Source organism: Olea europaea, chromosome 2 (assembly GCF_002742605.1).
Source record: "Olea europaea var. sylvestris chromosome 2, O_europaea_v1, whole genome shotgun sequence".
Taxonomy (NCBI): domain Eukaryota; kingdom Viridiplantae; phylum Streptophyta; class Magnoliopsida; order Lamiales; family Oleaceae; genus Olea; species Olea europaea.
Window position 1 is genome coordinate 27,264,292 of NC_036238.1, and position 18,277 is coordinate 27,282,568.

Here is an 18,277-nt window from a genome sequence, read left to right on the forward strand (position 1 = left end):
AGGTTGTTTATGAGGTTTAAAGTTTGGCTTGGTTGGTAATCTATGTTCCATCAAACCTCTATCTAAACCAGGCATATGTTCATATTCCAAAGCAAATCAATCCTTATATTCCTTTAATAAAGCGATTAATTTATCACTAACCTCTTGATCGAGCATCTGGCTGACGAATATTGGGCGATCTTCTCCTTCATTGTCAATATTCACTTTAATTAGAGGGTCTTGTGCTTGAGCGTATCCACGCTTGGTGATCCTCATTACTTCATCGTCCAATTCCCTTAGAGCCACTTCTTCTTTTAAACAATCCACCTTGTTGACTTCTCGGCCAATATTCTGTTCCAACTCGAACACTGCCAATTTGTCTCCCAATGCTTCCAAGGCTGCTTCTTCTTTCATCTTGTCCTTACATTCTTTATTGAAAGTCATTAATTTGGCTTTGAAGGCCTGAACATCGGCCATTTGCCTCTGTTGCTTACAACTCATTTAAAACTCATTGATTACTCTTTGTCAATTATTGGCTCTTCTAGGGCCACTATGTTTGGCCTTATTTGACTGAATATTTCAGTGAGTGCATCTATCGAAAACGGCTCTTCACTCTATACAACAATTTGAGTTTCTTCTCCATCTTGGACTACTATGACAGGTCCATAATTTCCTTCGTACATGAAACTTTCCACTGAGTTTGCTTCTACGACAAAAGGCCTATGATCGGCCTGCACCACTTCTGCTTCACCCTTATCATTCCAAAAAATCAGGCATTGATGGAGTGATGAGAGTATACAGCGACTTCCGTGTATCCAATCTCTTCCTAATAATACATTGTAACTAGTAGGACCATCTATTACAAAGAAAACTGTGGTCCTAGTAGTTATCCCTATAGTTATGTCCAATGGCATAACCCCTTTAGCTGAAGTTGCTCCTCCATTGAAACTTGTAAGGATGACTTCCGTTGGAATCATATCACTTTCTGTCTTTGCAAATTTTCTTATCATCCTAGATGGAATGGTGTTTATAGCTGCTCCATTATCAACAAGTACTTTTGCCACAGGTATGCCATTAACTAAAGTTTTAACGTACAATGGACTCAAGTGTTTAGTTAACTTCATGGCTGGTCTCTTAAAAATAACCTTTTCGACAGCATGTATTTCCACTTCCTGTTTGTCTTCTGTCGAGTTATCCTTTTGTGATAAGTCAACGTGCAGTATGTCACACTGAGCTTCTGTTTCCCGAATTTCCCCTTTACTCTTTTCTAATACTTCTTCTTCAGTTATCCAACATGTGGGAGGAGACATTATTCTTGGAGGTGACCCATACTTTTCAGAGCGAGGAACTCTCTTTTTCCTTTTGGGTGTCCCGTACAGCACGTAATAATCGAAAGAATGCCAAGACGGTTCCCCCAACAAGTCCACTTCACGAACCCCCTCTCGATGTAGTTGCTTCAACAGAGTATTGTGCGATACCCCTCTCTTTCTTCTTTCTGCTTCCAGATCAATTTCCCCTTCGATGTCCGTCATACCATCATCCCCTTCATCATCGCAGGCCCCTCTAGAAGTTTGGCCTTCCTCACATTCCAGCACACATGCTTCTTCTTCGTTATCCTCCCTTTCTCCTTCTTCTTTCTCCTTGTTCTTAAACTCATTGGCTAGTAAGTAATTATTAGCCATGACAGGAGGCAACGTACCGAACTGAATAGTAAGGGGCTGATCTGGATCTTCTCCATCCCTTTTGTCTCGCTCAAACTTCGATCTCCCAGAAGAACTTTCTGGCAATTCTTCTATCGATTTGCCTGTACCAGTCTCTTCACTGTCTTCAAGAACATTTTGATTGGCCACCTCGAGTAATTTAGACGCCTTAGGACGTGGCATTCCCTATTGTTACCTCATCATTCATCTATACTTTCGTTGAAAATACCTTTGTTGGGTTCTAGTGATCTCGTTGAAGGGTATCACCCTTCCTGCGTTATACTGGAACGAATGCCATATATTTGGTTGGCGAGGTTGTGGCCTAAATGTTCTCCCATCATTTACTGGCCTGAACTGCATCTCGAAAGGCGGTTCCCTATAGAATGATGTACCTCGCCCTCTACCAGGTTGAGCGTTTGGAAAAAAACTAGGGCGATGGTGATGCTGCCATATCCCTGGTTTCTCTGTATTTGCACTCACTTCTCTTTTGCATCTTACACACAGGACGTCTTCATCCTTTTTGGGCTCCTTTCCTTTGATACGTTCAAAGACACTGGGATGTGGCACAGGGTCCTCTTCCCCGTCATCTATAACCAACTTGAATTTTGGCAACTTGTTTTTGAAACCAGTCGTTACCATGTTCACCCCAAGTGACTGTGGAAAAGGGTTTTCATCCACTGCCATCTTCTTCTTATCTTCGAACGTAATTCGTCCTGATTCAATGACGTCCTGTAACACATGGCGAAAAACCAAACAGTTGTTAATCAAATGTGACCATGCATTATGCCATTTACAATATTTTTTACCCTTAACTTGTTCAGGGCTTGGCAATTTATGTTTATCGCTCAGCTTTATCTGTTTATCCTTATATAGTTTATCAAATATAAGGTCAGCTTTGATTACATCGAACGAGAACGTTCTAGCCTTTTTGTTTTCATCTTTTATAAGCTCATCCTTGCCCGACGGTCTAGGCTTAGCCATTATAGGACAACTATACGTATCTCCTTTAATTAATTCGGCCAAACACATTTCGTCTTGATCGTAATATTCGTCATTAATGGTATGGACATCAATGTTTAGGTCTCTATAATAAGTCCCCTTACTAGAGTTTTTCATTTGCTCTTCTTCTCTTATTAATCGTTCATACCTAATCACGTTTGCGCTCAATTGAAAAAGATCAGAAAATTTCTTGTCTTGAAATTTCTTTTTCAAATCAAAGTTTAGACAATTTTGAACGATTTTGACAAACTCCTTTTCGGGCAAAAGTACAAAACATTTACTTCTTACTGTCTTGAACTTTTGAAGGTTCTGTCCATTCGTTTGGCATTTGACGCAGACTCGCCAAATCGACCAAAGTAATTTCAGACTCAGTCTTATAAAACTGAGCATGGAACAACTGCTTCAATTGTTGCCACATTTGAACAGAGTTCGATGGCAAATTAATGAACCAGGAAAAAACTACTCCTGTTAATGAACTAGGGAACAACCTCATTTTATGGTAGTCCGTTATTTCACCACTTTGCAGTGTGAATCGTCCTATGTGTTCTAGAGTAGACACCTCTCCTAAACCGGTAAATAATGAGAATTCTGGCAATTTATACCCTCTAGGCCATGGATATACTTGGTCTACCCAATCAGGGTATGACTTTGTGTAAGTCGGCCTAATGACAGGACGTACCCCAAATGCCACTTGATCCTGTACTATTTCCATAATTTGGTTTCTCAACATGACGTTGAGGTCGTATGGAATTCCTATAGGTTGGTTGGTCGGTTTATTTGCCTGAGGCCTGATGTTTGGTCCTTGGTTGGCAACAAAGTTGCCATAATTTGGGCCATTGTTATCATTAGCCTGAATATTTATTCCATCATTGACACGTGGGGTATTCTGTCCATTATTTAGGACATTGTTTCTTATAATTAGGCTACCCCCCAAGTTAGATGTACCATTACCACTATTCTGATTTGGCCTTACACCATCCCCTGGTTTGAAGTAGAGGAACCAAAAGGTGGTTCTATCCCTTGATTTGGACTTAGGACTGGGGGATTATGTCCCACGATTGTCCTAGCTTGAAAGTGATTTGCAAGAGGCACAACTGGCTGACAAATTTGGCCTACTAACTTATTCATTATTTCATTCAAAGTATTTAGTTCTTTGGCCATGTTGTCATAATGTGCATTCCCATTCTGGGTAAATCTTTCCATATTATGAATATTTCATAGATTTACCTGTTAAACGACATCCTGCGTGAGTTCTCCAAGTAATGCACAGATGGTTCGAGGACTCAACTCTATCATTGGTTCGTAACGACCGTGACTGTTCTAACTATGTCCCTCTGTTCGTGGAGAGCTATGCTGCTTCTCATATCGCTCGATCACAGACTAGACTCTTCCCTGACTTGCTGCTTCCTTATCAGATTTGTGAGGCATATTCTTTCACCTTTCGTATTTTCAACACCAAACACCAAGGTCCCACTGGGTGTGCCAAATTGTTTCGCGCGGGTAATCGCTAACAATTGAAAAGGGATCTAACGATTGTATAAGGAACAAACCTCTTGAGAAAAAGTCTCAAAAAGGAGTGTTTTATTGGCGATGATTATAATTGGAACTAAACATAATACCTCCAAGGGGCGCAAGCACACGAGTACTGAAAGAAATGTTTAAGTTTAAACTAAGAAATTGAAATTACATATTCTCTGTTTGAGAGTGTTTGATTCGGGGTCCTTTTCTCTATGTCTTCTCTCCCTTTTATATTCCCTTGATGATTTCTTCATGACAAACTGTTTGGAAACTGTTTGATTGCTTTATAACTACCCACTCTTTTTATGGTGGCTAACTTGTCGTGGAACTGCCGTCTCTAAATGGTGCCACTACTCTTCGTCGTTCAATCGTCTTCAACTGGGTTCCTTGAATCGTGGAATGTGATAAGGTTACTCAATAACTGCTTCAATAACTGCATTTCTGGATAACCATAACATTTCATGTTTGCTAAGATTCTGGGCGATTCGAAGGTATGGCGCGAGAACAGGGTCATTGCTCTGGGCGACTGTAAGGCACTCCATTCGCTCAGATTTTAAGCGTCTTGCAAGTTTGGGCGATGATGTTACTGTGTTCGTGGGCTTCCACTGCATTCGTTAATAATCCAGTCTGGGCCTTTATCCTGAATTGTTCAATTGGACTTCATTTTTTAGGTTATTTGATTTGGGCTACACTTTTAGTGTATCAAAAGAGATCGAACTTTTTAAAGCAAACTAAACAATAGTTCGATAGAAAAAATCTAACCAGGTTGCTCACTCTAATTCTTGGGTGGGAAAAAGGTGTGAACACGTTTGGATGGGACCTATAGCTTATGAATAAGCTCTATTTTGTGGTCAAAATTGGGTCTAAGAAGTACTTTTGACTCCGAGTTAGAATACAATACCTTATTTTCACCTTAAAAATTGTGATATCCAGGATTTTTATATGGTAAACATGCTCATTGGTAAAAGAAAATTTGCGGTTTGTCTTTTTTGTGAGCAAGGGTGAAATTAAAAAAATAATCACTGTAAATATTAGGAAATGACAAAGAAACAAGTTTAGCGAACAAGTTGGTATTTGTCGTGCCATTAATTTATGGATTAATATATATGTACTCACTAACTTTTGACAAAATGAGTTACACACACTCAAAAAAAAATGCTGACCCCACATGAATTCAAAAATGTCGATTGTGTGGTCCCCACTCCTATTATGAGGGTAAGTAAATCTTTTTGTACAAAAATTGATTTCTTGTAATTTTGATCGTACCTTTCGATAAAATGTGAAAAATAAGTTGAAATTTTATAATTATCAATATTCTTTGTGAGATCCTCTCGTACATTTATGCATCAATGGGGTTCGTTGGCCATTGTCATAGAAATTGTGAGAGCCATACCTCAAGAGTGCAGGGCAGGTGCCCATACACCAACCAGGGTCTCGAGAGGTGATGCCTACCCCAATACCAATATAGAATTTAGGAGAGCCATATCTCAAAAATTAGCCGTTGAAGTTGGAGAACTAAGTCTATATAAACCACACAAAGAAGTCCATACTTCCGTTGTGGGATTCAAACCCGTATAAATTTCACCAGAATCATGACAAATGACCACGTTTCCAACCCTGGACCCCACGCAAGGCAGGTGCCCATGACTGCTCTCATTGTTATGGAAGGTGGGAGAATCATACCTTAAAAGCCAGCTATTGAAGTTCAAACCCCATAAGTTCCACCGGAACCATGACAATTATTTCTTCTAATTATCTGTAATTCGAAGTTTTTCTTGGAATGATTCTGAATTTTTTGCACAAGTCTAATCTTGTTTTGTTTCCTGATGAGGGTTTCATTTGGTTTGAATTATATTACATTCAATTTCTAATTTTCATGTTCAATTTACAGAGGCGGCAGTAGCCCCCGGGGTGTCAATAAGCAGAAGAACATGGCGGCTGAGAGGAAAAATCGACGATCACTTGGCGACATCGGGAATCGGGTTACTGTTCCTGAGATTGAAGGCAAGCCACTGCCTCAAATCTGTCGCCCCGTCACAAGGTTCAATATTCTCTCTTTCATTTCATTTGACACTACTCGAGGGTATTAAAGAAGAAACGTAGTCAAAATTTAGTCTATTGTACTATTTCAGGAGTTTTTGTGCGCAATTGCTGGCGAATGCACAGGCTGCAGCAGCTGAAAACAATAAGGTTTCCATTTTTAGAGATCGTGTTTTTGTTTCCAGTTTTCATATTTTGAGTCCACTAAGCAGTATCTTTGATCTTCAGAAGAAATCGATGGCAGTTAATGCGAATGATGGCATTGCAGTAGATGGAGCAATGCCAAAAGCTGTGGTGAAAAAGCCAGCCCCGAATACAGATACTACAAAACCGAAGCCAAAACCCGAGGAGGTAATCGATATTAGTTCTGATAGAGACGAAGTTAAGAAGGAAAGGGCTTTTGTGAATAAGGAAAACACTGAATAATCAATGAAAAGGAATGCTCCAACTCTCACTGCTCGAAGCAAGGTCGACTTTTTGGTTTACATATGATTCCTTAATAATCTTGTCTCTTATTCTATTTCCCTCTCATATCAGATTTCATTTTACAGACTGCTTGTGGGATGAATTACAAGCCAAAGGAGCAGATAGCTGATATTGATACTGCAGATGTGAATAATGATTTGGCAGTTGTGGAATATGTTGAAGAAATATGCAAGTTCTATAAGCTAGTTGAGGTATCTACTTGCTTGTTCTGTTCTGTTCTTGTCCATCTTGGAGCTATCCGTAATAAATTTCGCGAGGCCTTTACAGAATGAAAGTCGAGTTCACGATTATATGGATTCACAACCTGAGATAAATGAGAAGATGAGAGCAATTTTGGTTGATTGGTTGATTCAAGTCCACCACAAATTCGAGCTTTTGACAGAGACTCTTTACTTGACTATCAACATTGTTGATCGCTATCTCGCAGTAAAGACAACATCAAGGAGGGAACTTCAGTTGTTAGGCATAAGCTCGATGCTTATTGCCTCAAGATACGAAGAAATTTGGGCCCCTGAGGTGGTCACTAAAGTTTCTTCGACTAGACTTACAAACATTTGAAACTAAAATTCTGATGAACTAACCAATATTTTTGCAGGTCAATGACTTTGTGTGCATATCAGACAGAGCCTACACAAACGAACAGGTCTTGCGCATGGAGAAATGCATACTCGGTGAATTGGAGTCGAACCTAACAGTTCCCACGCTGTATATGTTCCTAGTACGGTTCATCAAAGCTTCTTTACCTGATTCTGATGCAAGTATATCTCGACTCATCTATGAACCATATAAGATGGAGAACATGGTCTATTTTCTAGCCGAGCTCGGAATGATGAATTATGCCACTGTTATGCATTGTCCATCGATGATTGCTGCCTCAGCAGTCTATGCTGCAAGATGCACGCTAAAGAAGGCGCCTGTATGGTCTGAGACACTTAAAGTGCACACGGGTTTCTCAGAGCTACTGCTCATGTAAGATCATTTCTTGCATATTTGATTCGATGGCTGCAGATCACAAACTGAAGGTGAGATCTACAAGAAATACTCGAGTCCAGAGCGAGGGGCTGTTACCAGCTCAGTATCTTTTGGCTGCGTCGTAAATATTCTACAGGCGCCTGAAACTTTATACAACGATTCTTTTTTTCTCATCGATACTAACGTCTCTCTTAATTTTCAAAGTTGAAATTGTTACAATGTAATTAACGGATATTTTCATTCTTACAACTTCCAATATATTTTTCTCGTGTATCGACTAAATGTCCGTCTTTGACTTCAAAGGTTTAAATGTAAATTCAGTCATTTTGTACGTGGATTCATAGCTTTCTCTACTTTAAAAATCACAAATTCTTCGGGGGAAAAAAAAATTCACAAAATTTATTCTAAAAAAATCAACATCAAACCGTCCCTTAAATATCGTCCTTAATCTTATCTAAAACTCGTTTAGCACAACGTAAGAAACATGATACGAGTTTTCATAGAAGTTATTGAGATTGATACCTATGTTTAGTCAAAAGTATTCCACATAACAAGTAATATAGAACATGTTTAATATTTCAACTTAATCTTCCTTAATCATATAATGAAATATTGTGTAACATAAAAAACATGCCACGAGTGTTCATAGAAGTTAACGAGATTGATATCTAAAATCTTTATTCACTTTAGATATACTTAATTTAGCTATTTTAATACTAATAATATTGAAATAACCAATGTCAATTATATTTAATTTGATTTTTCTAATCCATGCCTTAATTTTTACCTCTTTTAGACCTACTTAACTCATTGCCATTTTTAATTACAATTAAAACAAGGAATATTGCAATTAAAGTCAACCCTAATATCCTATCATTTGCATAAACAACCCCTCTAATCACATTGAGCATCCAAAAAATATTCCCTCCTAACTATAGGACCTCAATGCATAAGTAGTCACGAGCAAGAACACGATATCGATGGAAACCTAATATCATTGAGGGAGAAATGTTCGAACACAAAATATTATTATATTAAAAATAAATATAAAAGTTCATATTTTTTTAATTATTTTCATTATCAATTCATTTTAATATTTATATTCATAATTTTATAAAAATTGAACGTAATTCATATTAGTCACAATCATCCCTGACAAAATAATCGTAACCAAGTAAGCCATTAATAGCTCCAAAAGTATGTCCAATGTTACTATCCAACTGGAACGAAGCGTGTCGTTCACGCTACTGGGCATACACGTGGTTTATGTATGTACGATATAGATACCAGTAGTTGTATGTATAGGTTTGTGGAATAAAAATCCTTTTAGCAGTGGCCACTCACTCTCCAGAAAAAAATGCAACCTTTGCACACAAAAATCACTAGGAATCAACAAACAGTAAACTTAATAAAAGCTAAACAAGATCCACCTCGATCACCCACTCACCCAGCCCTTCTTCCTCCATATACTCACAGTCACACACATTTTTTTTTATTTTTTAACTTCTTCTCGTCTGTTCAAGTGAATCAGTTATTGTATCTTTGTTGGTAGAGAGAGAGAGAGAGAGAGAAGAAATTTTTCCTGGAAAAATCCTGCAAATTCATTGCAATTGACTGTTTTTGCTTCCCACTTGGAATTTTTGTCTGTTTCTTGACAAAATCTTGAAAAAAGAAAATCAACCTTTATAGTTTTTGATTCCCAATAAACTGCCAATTCAAGAAAGTTTTAGTGTATTCAAGATGAGGGAGGATGATTCGAATTGGTTTGCAAAATGGGAAGAGGAATTGCCATCACCAGAAGAATTGATGCCTTTATCACAAACCCTAATAACCCCTGATCTAGCACTGGCTTTTGATATTCGAAACTCACCTCCAAATCACGACCATCAGAGCACTCCGCCGCCGCTGCAGACTACCGCGCACTCTTCTCAACCTAACTCTTCCGCAGACTTCGACTCGGTCGAGTTGGGTGTATCAGGAGGGTGTGGTGACGGGGGAGTAGCTGGGACCGGTGGCGGCGTGGGGTCGGACGAGCCGGCTCGGACGTTGAAGCGGCCACGGCTTGTTTGGACTCCTCAGCTGCATAAGAGATTTGTGGATGCTGTGGCTCATTTAGGGATAAAGAATGCTGTACCCAAGACTATAATGCAGCTGATGAGTGTGGATGGACTTACTAGAGAGAATGTTGCTAGCCACTTGCAGAAATACAGGCTTTATCTGAAGAGGATGCAGGGAATTTCCAGTAATGGGAGTGGTGGTGTTGGTGGGAATAATGTTAGTGTGGATCCTACTGATCATTTGTTTGCAAGCTCGCCTGTGCCGGCACATTTTTTGCATCCAGGAAGGCCAAATTCCGACCATTTTTTGCCCTTTATGCCGGTGGCTGCAATGCAGCAGCATCATCAAATGACAGCAGCGGTTGGGCCGGGGCCAGGACCTCACCACCATCCACAGCTGCAGCAGCAGTTTAGGCATTTTGGGACCTCACCGCCAAACGGGCAATTTGAGCATCCGTTTATAAGGCAGTCACAGCAGCAAGTGCAGAGAGTGGGGCCGCCGGTTCATAGTAGCAATAGTTCGGTGGTGCCTCCACGGTATGTCGAGGATTTGGAGTCTCCCAGGGCTGAGAATGGAAGGAAAGTCCTCACCCTGTTTCCAACTGGGGATGAATGAATTTGGGGTAAATCTTTCTCCTCGATTGACTTTTAGGCATTGTTAAAATCTGTGTTTGGATTAACATTTAGTATTTATTTTAGCAACCTATTCCTATCAATCCTGTGTTGTTAGTTGTTCTTGATAGGTGGGGCTATTGGCATTAGGCTTCGTACAATGAACTACCGCTTAAATGCTTGTGGCAGTCTTGTATATCTCTATCTGTGCATGTTGAACTGAGTCTTCAATTCTGGTTTCAATCAGCCAATTCCATGTTTTTCCATAACTGTAAACAAGTTGTACGTAGCATTTGTGTCCATGTCAGCTTCTGGTGTTGAAAATGTGCAATCAAGTTATTGTTAAATTCGTAGATCAATATGGCTCCACCTGAAAATTCACACTATTCCTTCTTTTCTGCCGAACTGATCATAACCAGTACCTACAGTCAAGGAAATTGCATGCCGCAAGTAGAAACTAATAAAGAGACCTGTGACTCTCATAGAAAGACATCTTACCTCCTGAGCAAAACGAGAATTTTTTCTTGTGCCTTCTACTTGAAAACAACATTCGAGTCTTCCCGAATTGAGTCTTCAGTTTATCAAAGAAGATGGTGGTGCCTGAAGGATGAAACAAGGATTAGCCATTCTCGATTATGCAGATATGGGTGAATAATTTGGCAAAACGATGATATAGAAGTTTGAGATGGTGATGCAGATACATGGACTACATAATTGTACTGTTTGTTCCGGCACATCTACTTGCTAAGTTCTCTGTTTCTTTAGTTTAGAAGTCATGTAGATGCCATTCCTATTTGTTCTAAATGGAGTGGTTCTTATAGCACCTATGATACAATAACAATCCTAATATTATTGCAATATTACTTCAATTAGAAGTCTCGTGACAATTATTAATCCGCGACTGCATTTCTTTTTCGAATTTCTTGAATTCTGTCATCCCTTTACATAAAATATTTCTGTTATGACATGTTGCCATATCTTGATGTTTATTTCATAGTGTTTTGCATCTCTTGCTAGCTACTATCTTCCCCCATCAACCATCCCCCGGCGCCAAAAGATGTATATATTTATATTCACCATCTATATATCCATCTACATCTTTTTTGGTGCTCAGAAGTTAACTTCTGAAATCTTGTTGCATATTGCAATATATTTAGACTGTCTTATATTTTTACTTTTCCTGGCGTTCGTGTTCTGGTCCAATATTCGTATGATTTCACTCGAGTAAGCATGTAATTATTTGATTCATTTGCTCAATTATTTGGCCAATGATATTCTTGAAAGTTTGTATGAATGTTTCTGTGCCTTTATGTGAACATTTGGCCTTCATATGTATCCCAATCCTGAGTATTATAGGTGAGAACTTTTAGTTTTAGATGGAGATTGTTACCTCAGAAGTGGTTCATTATAATGTTTATGGATTTTCGACGTTTCATTTGTAGCACGTAGTTTTCAATGACTGATTCTGCTATAAATCCAGTTTTCCTCTGGAAAATCGATTACGTAATCATCATGTGACCATAATGGTCAGATGGACGGAAACTGTCCACTATAAATCTTAGAGTGCGTTTGATTGCTTATATTTTTCATGGAAAATGTGTCTTTTCCTATTTTTGTGCTATTTGATTGCCATTTTTTTCCATGGAAAATATTTTTCCACTTTTGGTCACGAGACCATATTTTCGAAAGAGATGATTTTATTTTTCACAGAATCCACTCTCTCTTATTTATCCACTCTCTCTCATTTATCCACCAATAAAAAATGAACAAGTATAATATTTTCTAGGTTGAAAATTAAATCAATCAAACACATTTAATCGACAATTTTCATACAAATAAATTCTAAACAGTTGAATTATTTAGAATTTTTTTTTTCATGCAATTTCAATGCTTGCAATCAAACGCATCCTTAATTATACAAAATTGTCTACATTTCACAGAGGCCGAAATGCTGCCAGGGAACTTTCCATTATAAATTATGCATTTCATTAGTATTTATCCTGGCTTTAGTCATAAAAATATGATTGTGATGATCTAAGCTTCAAATCTTGCTTCTGGTACTTGTCTTGCACTTCCAAGTTGATTAGATCATATATGTTATTGTCTTTAATGCCATCATTGTGGACAACATATTCAATGCTGATGATAAGTCACAACTTTTAATTTGTCTTCAAGTGTTCATTGTAGATTAGAACATCCTCAATGCAATTCATAAGTCTAAATCTTAACTTTGATATCTATAAGAATCATGATGTTGTCAGAGAATTTCATCTCAAGAGGATATCATAGAAGGAACGGATAATGATATATGCATCGTCATGTCCAGTTCAACGTTCCAAATACATCACAAGAAATTTTATGGTGGTTTTATAAAAGGGATGGAGAATGATACGTCTATTGTCATGTTCAATTTAATGTGCTAAATAAGTCGCAAGAATTCAAATTGTGGATCCCAGCAAATTAGCTTCATTTTTCTTCCAAGATATGCTGTGTTAACATATTTCCATTTCTTTTATAATCATAGTCTCTTTATACAGAGATGGTTAAACGTATTAAAAAGCAAACTTGTTGAAATCAAGTCGTCGTCGCCTACTTAGGAAAAATGTGCACGCGTCGATTTTTGACATAACAATTAATCCAACCTACAAGTAAGAAAGTTTATCGAATACGAAATTTGAATAAGTTTTAAATTTGGAAAAATTGTTAAAAGAGTAATGTTATGTAGTCCTACTGAACTTGCAATCTCAATCTAAGTGATGCTAAAAAAAACGTGGAATTACATAAGTCCTTTAATTTCACTTATTATTTAATGTTATATTAGCGCCACCTAAATTGGAATTAAAATTCCAATGAGACTAAATGAAATTACTCTTGTTGAAAGTGTGCACCCACTTATATCGACACGATTCTTGATGATTTAGAAATGCAAACAGATCCCATCCATTAATTATTCGTGGATTACCTCATCAAAGCTGGTACTGAATTATTCATTGGTATCTTTGCCTTTCAATAAACAACTAACCCCACCACATGAACCTTAAACCATTTGCTTGCGTTTGTTTCATAGTATAATAAGAAACTAGGGTTGATTTGCGTTGTCGTCACTTGAGAGTTGAGGCATTAGCAACTCCTTAGGATCCAGTCGCTAAAGTTAATATTAGAGGTATAAAATAAATCTACTCGTCTTTTGAGTGATAAGGTGTGATCTATCTATAGGTTCGGCACCGCCTCTGTGTTCTGTCACGCTAACTAAGTCAACGAGCCAAACATTTGCTATGAATTTTTTTATTGAGAAGATCAAGAAAGCTTGTAAAGGCAGGTTCATGAGTGAGAACACTTTCTACGTAGCTATAATCGTTAGTTGATCATATTTAATAACAACAATAGTAGAGCTTTTCGTTTTTAAAATAGACAATAGTCTTTTGTTAACTGTTCCAATCGAGTTTTTATTAAAATATGTTTAACACATGCAAGTCGAACTTGAGGAGTTGGGCTGAAGGAAAAGTAGCGGTCTCAATGGTCGATTGGGGTCCCTTTGTCATGTAAAGTCCATGTTTACTTGGACCCCTTGTGGTCTCAATGGTCGAATGGGCTGCCATGCCCTTCGTTAGTAACAGCCCAAATATATTGGACCTTCCATTTAATTTCGCTTCTATGTTGTGGGACCTCAAGCCCGTCATTTGTATATTCATTTTACTTGGAATTTCAAGCTTTTCTTCGTGCCCATGGAACCTCATTTCAACCCCTTTACAAGGCATTGACAATGGGTTGTGCCGAGCTGGCTCGACTCAAGGCCTCCTAAACTTAACTTTGACCATTAGGCAATCAAGTTCTTTCACTAAGACCTATCGTGATAGGCAAAGCCAGTGCACGAGCTTTACGATTCCCATTTAAACAAATTTTATAGAAAATTTAAAGGGATAACAACCTCTTTTTTCATGTTTTGGACGAGATTCATTATGCTAAAAATCTCAATTATATCACATAACTTCAATTTTCACAATTATGCCATTCAACTTAATTTTCGATGCATAATTTGATGCTATGTGCGGAAGTCTTGATATATTTAATCGTGAGCATTGAGTATAACATATAACTTACGTAGAATGTAGATAGCTAATGAAACGCTGCAATATAATTTTGAAAAATATATATTTTTTAAAAGATTAAAGGGGTTCAACATCCTTCCAAAATTTATCAATTGTGTCATTTTCTGTACTGTGTAAAAAACATGTTGAATGTGCATGTTTAAATTTTTAAAGCACTCAAGAATCGAGACAAAATTATATACCAACTTCAATATTCTCCTTTTTCAAGACTCCTATTTTTAAAGAATATATTTTACAATTTAAAGAATATCTACAAATTTAGAGAGTATTCCAACAAACTCTTTATATTAATACTTAATTTTACGACTAAATATATATATATATATATATATATATTTTCCATATAGCCCAGAAATTATTAGAGGAAAAAGTAGAATGATAATTAATTACAAAAGATTAAATGATAATACAATAGATGATGCTTATAATATTCCAGATAAGACAGTTTTAATAAATAAGATTCAAGATTGTAATATTTTTAGTAAGTTTAATTTAAAATCTGATTTTTGGCAAGTAAAAATGCACCCAGATGCAATAAAATGGACAGCCTTTACTAGCTCAGAAGGACATTTTGAATGGTTAATTATGCCATTTGGATTAAAAAATGCCCCTAATATTTTTCAAAGAAAAATGGATAGTATTTTTAGTAAGCATAATAAATTTATTATAGTTTATATAGATGATATTTTAGTATTTAGTAAAAATAGGCGAGAACATAGATGTCATTTACAGATTCTTTTTTCAGAATTTATTAGACATGGTCTAATTATAAATAAAAAGAAAATGTTTTTATTTAAAGAATATATAGAATTTTTAGGAGTAAATATAGGAAAAGGAAAAATAGAGTTACAACCTCATATAGCCCAAAAAACTTTAGATTTTCCAGATATAGTTTAAGGAAGAAGAAGAAATATGTTTAGATTTTTGTTTCTGTAAATCTTTTGTAAAGTTTTATGTTTCATGATGAGTATATGATAAGAGCATGTCTTAACTCCAAGTTAAAGTTTAAAATGTTTTTAAAATAAGTCCTGAGTGACCCTTCAAAGCGTAAAGGCCTAATGGAAAGGCTAGTGAAACGTATAGAAAGGGGAAAATGATCACTGTTTTAAGAATTTTTGTTAAGGGAGTGCCATTGGTGTCCTTACGAGAATGGAGTTAGGCCCAAATTCATATATCTCAGATGACATATTTAAAAAAAAAAAAAAAGGATATTATCTTATCAAAAGATATTTCAATCAAGAAGAGTACTGAGTAGGATTTTTATAATTTGATTTATTACTACCTTATAACCTGCCTACAATCCTTGAAATATTAACCTTTTTCAGGACCCCCCCTTTGGTATCTGAGCTTTTGTTCCGGTGCTGGTGACTTCAGTATATTTCATTTCTTCAGATTTTAGAAAAGGTATAATTCTTAGAATCTTTAGAAAATTCTTACTTGTTTTATGATTTTTAGAATTTTACTTGTAGATCTAGAAAAAATATCTTATAGTTTTACATTTTACAAAGAAATAGAAGAGATCTTTGAATACGGTATAGAATTTATTTCTTTTGAAAAACATAAATCTATAGATTATTTGTTTGCTATATTACAAGTAACTAAAGATTTACATCCAGAATTAAAAGAACAGATTTTATATAGATCTTTAATTTCAGAATTTAAAGAAGAATATTTTATAAATAGTTTTAATCAGATATTTATATCAAACTTAGAAGTAAGGAGACCACTCGACCGATCTCATCCACTTGAAAATTCGTGTAAAAGTTGCTAATTCTACTTTCTAATAGAGTTGTTAGTTCTGCAGCTCTGGGAGAGAGTTCCATAATTCAATTAAAGATAGAGTCAAGGGAGAATACCGCTGCTGATAGATTCGATCAAGGGCGGTGGTTTCTTTTCGAAAGAGAAAAATGGGCAAAGAAGGGGGTGACCATCGCGCTCAAGACTTTCTACGATTTTAGTGAGATTACTGAATTAGATAATTTAGATAATAATTATTTATCAGACCATACAAATTTTTCATTAGATTCTTTTTATTATTCAGATTAGAGTTTTAAACTGGATCTTTTAATAAAAGAGGTTAATAAATTAATTGTAGAAGTAAGTTCTTTAGGAAAAAGAATCTTTAATATTGAAAAAGATATTAATAAAATTCGTGAAAACTTAGATTTTATTAAAGAACAAAATTCAGCTATTTTAAACAAAATTTCTAAAGTAGAAGATAAAGAAAAATTTTCAGATATTAAGACCACAGAAGCAATAGAAAATATAAATAAAAAATTAAATAATATAGAAAATAAACCAACTCAAGAAGTAGAAAATATAATAAATAAGCTAGATAGATTAAGTTTAAAAAATACAGGTAAAGAAAAAATAACTAGAAAATTATCTACAACATTTTATAAAATATGAATAATTTTCCTGGCAGATCAAGAACTATTAGAGAAGGAGGACCATCTTCAGAACCCTATGATAGAGGTAGACATAGTACTTCTAATATAAGTACAAATATAATAGAAAGAATTTTACATAGACAGCCTCAGTATAATCAGAATATAGAAGAACTTATAGATCCTGAACAAGATTATAATAGATTTCAAACTCATGGTCTACAATTACTTAATCCAGAAAATCTTTATAATAGAGGAATTTTTGAATCAAGAACCCAATTTTTTAGACATACTAGAGAAATATCGATTCAATGTTTAGATGGTCAAGTAAGACAATTATCATTAATATCAGAAGAATCTAAAAAAGAATTAAGAAAAAAGAATTTTAGATTTATGCATCTAGGATTAATAGTAATAGGAATTAAAGGATTAATGAGAAAAAATTTAGGAAATAAAGTTTTATTAACTATTTATGATGAAAGAATTCAAAATATAGAAAAAAAGTATGATAGCCAGTACAGAGGTAGATATGAATGATAATAATGGGATTATATATTGCAATCCAGATTTTTTATTAACCATAAAAGATTTTTCAGAAAAAATTAAAATAGGAATCCAAACACATGGATATGAAGATGTTATTTCAGGAGAAAACTTATTAATAAGTATAGGATTTTTAGGAAGATGTAGTAATAATTTTCAAACAAAATATAAATTATATATAGATAAAGTAATAAATTTAATGAGCAGTAAAGGAATAAAAATGATTAAGCCTAAAACTTATGATTCAGAACTTTTAGCAGGATTAGAATGGGATTTAGAAAAATTTTTGGAAACTCAAAAACCAATTTTAGCTCCTCAAGAAGCTATAACATATAAAGACTTACATGGAAGAATTAGTCTAAGGTTTGGAAATTATAGTCATATAAATAGAAATAATGATTCTAAAACAGAATATAATAATAATAATAATGAAGAACAACAAAAAGCAGAAGAATTTCTTAATGCAGTAGAAATAGAAATAGAAGACAGAATAATTTATCCTAAAGAATTAGAAATGAAATTATCTCCTACAGAACTCTTAAAATTAGAAGATCATTTGTTTTTAATTAAACAAATAGGAGAAAAAGAATATTTATATTATGATAATTATAAAAATATAAGAGTAGGAATTAATATAGAAGAAATTGATAATAAAACAGAAATCTCAGAGGATAGTAATTATAAAGAATTAACAGATGAAATTATGCAAATTAAAACAGAACCAGAACAATATCAATATTTAGGTGGTCATCCTCCTAGAATGGCTTATACAGATTATAATGATAAAGAAAGAAATTATATAGCTAAAGGAAAAGTTAGACCTTTAGAACCTAAAATAGAATTTCAGACACCACATAAACCATAAATATTAAATA

The 18,277-nt window shown here is 35.4% G+C and overlaps 1 protein-coding gene and 1 pseudogene across 3 annotated transcripts; both read left to right on the plus strand.

Annotated features, from left to right (window-relative positions):
- Positions 1-5,901: 5,901 nt before the first annotated feature.
- On the plus strand, positions 5,902-7,936 carry LOC111369114 (annotated as a pseudogene).
- A 1,084-nt stretch (positions 7,937-9,020) lies between these two features.
- LOC111369120 (transcription factor MYBC1-like) lies at positions 9,021-11,259 on the plus strand. 3 transcript variants are annotated; one of them, XM_022990604.1, is made up of 2 exons: positions 9,021-10,374; positions 10,482-11,259. In XM_022990604.1, the coding sequence occupies exon 1, from the start codon at positions 9,435-9,437 to the stop codon at positions 10,365-10,367; it is 933 nt and encodes a 310-aa protein (XP_022846372.1). In that variant the 5' UTR covers positions 9,021-9,434; the 3' UTR covers positions 10,368-10,374; positions 10,482-11,259. The 3 variants fall into 3 exon arrangements, with proteins under 3 accessions (XP_022846372.1, XP_022846379.1, XP_022846382.1); XM_022990611.1 differs by having other exon boundaries at positions 10,783-11,259; XM_022990614.1 differs by having other exon boundaries at positions 10,792-11,259.
- Positions 11,260-18,277: the final 7,018 nt, after the last annotated feature.